Genomic DNA, 7,477 nt, shown 5'->3' with positions numbered 1-7,477 from the left:
TCTCTCTCTCTCTCTCTCTCTCTCTCTCTCTCTCTCTCTCTCTCTCTCTCTCTCTCTCTCTCTCTCTCTCTCTCCATTGTATAAGTTTTTTTATTCCAGGGTCTATTTACACTAATTAGACTACTGAAGATGAATTTATTTTAGAATATTAATTTTGTGTTTACAAACGAGGGATTTCGTTTTCTTTGATTTAAATTTCATTGAAACGAACTTTATTTCTAATTGATGAACATTAATTTTATGTTCAGTAGAATTCATGTTCTCTCTCCTCTCTATTTAACCGTTTCATTTCTCAATATTATTTAGACATACATAAATTCTCTGGTATTATTTTTCTTCTTTATGAGTGATTCACTTGGTTCCTCATAGCCTGAGTAGATTGCTCATCTCTCTCCTCTCTATTTAACCGTTTCATTTCTCAATATTATAGACTTAGACATACCTACATAATTTCTCTGGTATTCTCTCTCCTCTCTATTTAACCGTTTCATTTCTCAATATTATAGACTTAGACATACCTACATAATTTCTCTGGTATTATTACTTTCTAAGTACGAACATTAATTTTATGTTCAGTAGAATTCATGTTCTCTCTCCTCTCTATTTAACCGTTTCATTTCTCAATATTATAGACTTAGACATAGGTACATAATTTCTCTGGTAGGTATTACCTATTACTTTCTATTATTTTTCTTCTTTATGAGTGACAAATTGGTTTTCTAGAGGCATTTTACATTTTGCATTTCAAATTGGTTTTCAAAAGCATTTTGCACATCTCTGCCTATTACTTTCTATTATTTTTCTTCTTTATGAGTGATTCACTTGGTTCCTCATAGCCTGAGTAGATTGCTCAAATAGTTTGCTGTTCACCTCACATTGCTTGCTCTTACTTTCAATGTTCAATATGTCCACCATGATTTTCTGCAATGAAGTACAAAAATTGAGATTATGTCCTCGGATTTCACACATACATAGGTAAGAAATTAGGTAACGTTTTCAAGCAGGTAATAATAATAAATGATGGGTCTGTGAACTATTATATTAGTAGGTACTTACCTAGCTACTAACCGTTCGACAATAATCGTGAAACAAACAAACTATAAAGAAATAAAAATTGTGGAAGAAAAACTTGGAAACTCACTTCTTTCCAAATTATAAAAAATATAAATAGGTACCTACATAAATACCTACCTACCTCAATATCGTCCTTGACTAGGGAAATATCCAATCCAACCTTGTAACGTGAAGCTTTTCTGAATTCTATGTCAGCACTTAGAAGTTGATTCTCACATTTCAATGATTCTAGCTTGTTTGACACTGGAAAAAAAAGAGAGAAATAGGTAGGTATAACTTCAAAAGGTACCTATGAACCAGCCCAAATGGTAAGATTTCACCTTTTGTCCTAGTAAATAAGTAGGTACCTACAATTAACTGCCTTGTGCGCGCGTAAGACTAACAAGCAGGGTCCGTCCCTCCGGGAATTTTTTAGCCCGTAGTGATTAGAGAAAATCAGTACCTATGTACCTACCTAATTTGTTTAATATTCAGTTTATTATTATTATTGATTTGGTTTTTTGATTTTACTTTCATGTAATGATTTAAAATCAAGACTAGAGCCCGTTCTCCCTTTATTCCCGATATAATGTTCAAGTCACCCATCCATTTATTAGCCTTGCTCGAAAGAGAAAGAGTGCTAATAAAAGAAGAAGGCAGGCAAGGAGAGAAAAAAGTTTGAGAGAGTTAACTCATCGGATATGATAGCCAGACGAAATGTAGGACCATTTGAATTATTACCACACTGCCTGGATACTTACTTCCCTCTATTGGGTGCTGAGGTAAAACAAAATCAATCAAAATCATTGGCTCCTCAAAATATTTTTTTTTCTCCATACATAAATAGGTACCTATGTACTTTTATTGGCGATGTTTGAGTATTTATTTTGGCATCAGTTTAATCAGCAGATTTACGAGGGGGAATTGAGTAAAGCAGTCAACAGTCTCAAACTTGAAATATCTGAAAACTAGTCGCTATAGGTAATTGGACAGCATTACGCAGAAAAGAACCATCCATAAGGGGCAACCTCCGTGGCCGAGTGGGTATCACACTAGGCTTGCACGCAGGAGGTCCGGGTTCGATTTCCGGCGGGGCCGAGGTTTTTTTCGGCTCTGTGCTTGGAGTTCAGGGTGCACTCAGCCTTGTGAGGACAATTGAGCAGCTACTTTAAGCGAGTAGCGACCAGTGGCGGCATTACAAGTCGAAGAGACGAGCGATAATATCCCGGCGGGGCCGAGGTTTTTTTCGGCTCTGTGCTTGGAGTTCAGGGTGCACTCAGCCTCGTGAGGACAATTGAGTAGCTACTTTAAGCGAGTGGCGGCATTACAAGTCGAAGAGACGAGCGATAATAATATGGTGATTGAGTAAATGAAAGACTTGTAATACTGTGATACCAACAAAGTTGTGGTTTTTTTCGGCTCTGTGCTTGGAGTTCGGGGTGCACTCAGCCTCGTGAGGACAATTGAGTAGCTACTTTAAGCGAGTAGCGACCAGTGGCAGCATTACAAGTCGAAGAGACGAGCGATAATAATTATGATGATTGAGTAAATGAAAGACTTGTAATACCTACTGAAATACCCACAAAGTTGTGAAAAAGCTCTCTGCTTTACCACAAAGATTCATGATCTGATTTTTTGAACCATCCATAAGGAAAATTGCCTCATGGATGGTCTGCATAATTCTGTTTGATTTTTTGAACCATCCATAAGGAAAATTGCCTCATGGATGGTTCTTTTCTGCATAATTCTGTCTTCAGCTTCTTTCTCTAAGTGTTACCTAATACCTATGTCTTCAAGTGCAGTGTGGAAATTGAATCAAGATGTCCATTAGCCATGAGTGTCCTATAATTAGTCCTCCTAACATAACCCGGTATAAGACAAGGGGGCAGATAATTAGGATTATAGTTTATGAGTGTTTTCCTCCATCTCTCTCTCTCTCTCTCTCTCTTTGATTGCGATATGATGATGTGTGCGATTATGAGATGAGAGCGATCTCTCAATAAGTTAAGTATTAGCTTAGGAGATCGTTTTTATTGTAAAACAACTTTAAAAAATAAATAAATGGTTATATTCAATCAATCAATCAATCTCTCTCTCTCTCTCTCTCTCTCTCTCTCTCTCTCTCTCTCTTTCACTCTCCCTGTATCTCTCACTCTCTCTCTCACTCTTTCGCTATCTCTTGTTCTCATTCTATCTCTACATTCACTGTTCCTCTCTTTCTCTTTCTTCTGCACCATTGCGCCTTCATTTACTCTTTCTCTGTCTCTCTTCTACTCTCTCTCTCTCTCATACTCATTTCATTCCTTTGAACTTGGTAGGTACCTATTTCCCAACATTCAAAAATTTCTATTTTATTCTCGCAGCTTTATACGGCAGATAATTAGGATTATAGTTTATGAGTGTTTTCCTCCATCTCTCTCTCTCTCTCTCTCACTCTCCCTGTATCTCTCTCTCTCACTCTTTCGCTATCTCTCGTTCTCATTCTATCTCTACATTCACTGTTCCTCTCTTTCTCTTCCTTCTGCACCATTGCGCCTTCATTTACTCTTTCTCTGTCTCTCTTCTACTCTCTCTCTCACTCATTTCATTCCTTTGAACTTGGTACCTACCTACTTCCCAACATTCAAAAATTTCTATTTTATTCTCGCAGCTTTAACTTGTGTTTGTACTACTTAACCTCTCGCTCTCTCTCTCTCTCTCTCTCATACATATTTACACTCAACCTTTCTTTCTCTTTGTCTCACTTATACTTATAATCCCAGCATCTCTCTCTCTATCCCTCTGTTCTAAATGAGAACGTCGGAGTTTGGAGTGTAATATGAACATGACTATATGAGAGAGAGAGAGAGAAAGAGAGAGAGAGATTTTTTCTTTTTTAAATCTCGAAAAGTTGATAAACTTTCGTATTGTTAATGAAACAGTCCATAACTTCCATTTTTAGATTTTTTTAGGTGCTAGGTCAACACGAGAACACCAGAAAGTAGCCCGTTGAAATATTTGCAATCGAAATCTGGACTCTGGGTTATTTGAGGTAACTTCGTTCATTGAATTCTAGTATCTCTTCCTCTTCTATTCCATTTAACAATCCAGAATTCTCCTGTTCAACTTAACCCTCAGGTATGGAAGAGGCAAACTTGGATGCGAGCCTAATTTTTGTGCAGTAAAAAAAAAGTAGAAGAGAAATCTCAAAGACATTCGCCTTCTGTTCACCTCTTCCAAACCTAACGAATTAGACCACTTCTTATGCTTGTGCAAGCTTCAAAGCTCATGAAAGAGAGAGAGAGAGGAATAGTTAAGAATGAGAACTAAAAGTAGGTAGTTGAAAAAATGTGCAGGCAAGAAGTATGTTGAATAAGAGGAAGACAGAGATGTGAGAAAGGTCAAAGGGAAGTAAACTTGAGATTTACAATAGAAATCTCTCTCTCTCTCTCCCCCCATCTCTCTCTCTCTCTTCTTTCCTCTCTTATGTGCAGGCAAGAAGTATGTTGAATAAGAGGAAGACAGAGATGTGAGAAAGGTCAAAGGGAAGTAAACTTGAGATTTACAATAGAAACGTCTCTCTCTCCCCCCATCTCTCTCTCTCCCTATCTCCTTTTCTCTCTCATTTTCACCCTTTGACAGTGTTGAAACAATAGATATGTTGGTTGAGATGTCTTATGCACTATTTTGATGATATCAAGTATTGGAATAATATGTTGGTGGAGATGTCTTATGCACTATTTTGATGATATCAAGTATTGGAATAATACCTATGTTGGTGGAGATGTCTTATGCACTATTTTGATGATATCAAGTATTGGAATAATATATTATGTTGGTGGAGGTGTCTTATGCACTATTTTGATGATATCAAGTATTGGAATAATATGTTGGTGGAGATGTCTTATGCACTATTTTGATGATATCAAGTATTAGAATAATATGTTGGTGGAGATGTCTTATGTACTATTTAGATTGAAAAAAAAAAAAGAAATGGAGTAATTTAATATGTTGGTGGAGATGTCTTATGTACTATTTTGATGATATCAAGTATTGGAATAATAAGTTGGTGGAGATGTCTTATGCACTATTAAATTTTGATGATATCAAGTATTGGAATAATATGTTGGTGGAGATGTCTTATGTACTATTTAGATTGAAAAAAAAAAGAAATGGAGTAATTTTATTGTGGTATGTACTTCTAGTGAATCTGGTCCATAGAGAATGAACTTCACCAGTCAATATTACACCCGTATCAGAAAAAAAACTTGAAATTTCAACTCTGAATTCCCTTCGACAATATTAGGTAGGTATTAAATGTTAACTGTATTATGCTTCTCTTACCTCTTCTGCCGTTGTAGAGGTAAGAGAAGCATAATACAGTTAACATTTAATACCTACCTAATATTGTCGAAGGGAATTCAGAGTTGAAATTTCAAGTTTTTTTCTGATATGGGTGTAATATTGACTGGTGAAGTTCATTCTCTATGGACCAGATTCACTAGAAGTACCACAATAAAATTACTCCATTTCCTGCCGTTGTAGAAGGAAAGGGGGGACATAGGAAACTTAGAGAAAAGAAAGATGTTAAGTATGAACAATGTATTATGTTGAAACAAATTAAGAAAGAAAGAAAGAGAGAGAGACAATTCAATGTTCTCATGATGAAATAATAAGGTAAAAGAAAAGAAAGAGAACAGGAGATAGATATAGATTAGACATAAAGAGAAGATTATCTTTGCCCAAGTCGAATTATTACGTACATACGAGTATAATAACTCTATATTACTTTTCATAAGAGATCAGGAAATAAAGCGTGGTTCGCAAATCACGAACCACCCTGTATAGTACCTACCTAGCTACTAACCGTTCGAAGATAATCGTGAAACAAACAAACTAAAGAAATAAAAATCGTGTAAGAAAAACTTGGGAACTCACTTCTTTCCAAATTATAAAAAAAAATATAAATAATTTGCCATAGGTACCTACCTCAATATCGTCCTTGACTAGGGAAATATCCAATCCAACCTTGTAACGTGAAGCTTTTCTGAATTCTATGTCAGCACTTAGAAGTTGATTCTCACATTTCAATGCTTCTAGCTTGTTTGACACTGGGAAAAAAAAGAGAAATAGGTAGGTATAACTTCGATACCTATGAATCAGCCCAAATGTAAGATTTCACCTATTGTCCTAGTAAATAAGTACCTACAATTAACTGCCTTGTGCGCACGTAAGACTAAAAAGTCCTTATTTGTCAGCAGTTCAAATGAAGTCTCGTCTATTGGTTACCCCCTCCTTGTAACGTGAAGCTTTTCTGAATTCTATGTCAGCACTTAGAAGTTGATTCTCACATTTCAATGCTTCTAGCTTGTTTGACACTGGAAAAAAAAAAGAGAAATAGGTAGGTATAACTTCGATACCTATGAACCAGCCCAAATGTAAGATTTCACCTATTGTACTCCTAGTAAATAAGTACCTACATATACCTACAATTAACTGCCTTGTGCGCACGTAAGACTAAAAAGTCCTTATTTGTCAGCAGTTCAATTGAAGTCTCGTCTATTGGTTACCCCCTTTCTCAAGATACCTACCTACCTACCTATCTACCTACCTACCTACCTAGGTTTCAAATGAGGGAACACTTCAAGTTTTATTTTTTACTCACTTTCGTTAGCTTTTTTCTTGAGACTGACAAGGATCAACTTTTTCCTTTTCAACTCCGTTTCAATTTTCAAATAGTGCAATTTACTTTTCTTGATTTCCTCAATGAAACTGAGCTTCCTGTTGTCTGTTGCTGACATTTTATGCTGAAATCGAGATTACTTAGTTAGGTACCTACATATAGATACCTACTAGTTTTTCACAGTTAATTTTTTTATCTAGGATCTACGCATATCTAGGGATCTATAGGATAGGAAGCGAAGCGTCTGTCGGTAAAACGAAAATGAAACTAACAAATACCTAAGTAAACACTAAACTGATTAAACACGTGCACAAGTTTTGAAATTCGATGAAGAACAGGTTTTTGTATAGCGGTCACATGTAACTGCACAATTTCGAAATGGTCCAAGTCCATCGGAAAAAAATAACCGCCAGTCACGCTAATTAGCCACCTACTGGCGCACTCTAGTGGAATAGTTCATAAGTTCGTGATACACCTGTATCACTGTTTGAATTAATATTACACTTGCTTGCATTAACTTCACTCATATAACTGTGTGAGGGCTTACTGATTGCTTCCGGAGATGATGTCACTTGATCCAAGTCTTCTATTAAGACAAGTTTCTCCATGTCCAATGGTTCGAGAGATGAGGTGGATGTCTGACAAGATGGAGAAGTTAAACTGTTTTTAAACAATGTTGTGAAAGAGTTTCTTGATTTTGATGTGGAAGTCGAGTGTTTATCAAACGGAGTTGTGACGGCGTCTGTAGAGTTTGGTTCCGCA

At 36.3% G+C, this 7,477-nt stretch overlaps 1 protein-coding gene across 1 annotated transcript; it reads right to left on the bottom strand.

Moving 5' to 3' along the window:
• Positions 1–588: 588 nt before the first annotated feature.
• LOC108253783 lies at positions 589–6,870 on the bottom strand. Its single transcript, XM_017448403.2, has 6 exons — positions 6,698–6,870; positions 6,322–6,410; positions 1,815–1,830; positions 1,196–1,317; positions 782–921; positions 589–671 (listed from the first exon to the last, which is right to left on the bottom strand). Exons 1-5 carry the CDS (start codon positions 6,831–6,833, stop codon positions 808–810), a joined length of 477 nt encoding a protein of 158 aa, XP_017303892.1. The 5' UTR covers positions 6,834–6,870; the 3' UTR covers positions 589–671; positions 782–807.
• Between the last annotated feature and the right edge of the window lie 607 nt (positions 6,871–7,477).

The sequence above is a fragment of the Diaphorina citri genome, unplaced genomic scaffold (genome assembly GCF_000475195.1).
Source record: "Diaphorina citri unplaced genomic scaffold, Diaci psyllid genome assembly version 1.1 scaffold3208, whole genome shotgun sequence".
Classification (NCBI taxonomy): domain Eukaryota; kingdom Metazoa; phylum Arthropoda; class Insecta; order Hemiptera; family Psyllidae; genus Diaphorina; species Diaphorina citri.
Note: the sequence above shows the minus strand (reverse complement) of the source record. Positions and strands in the feature narration are given on the sequence as shown.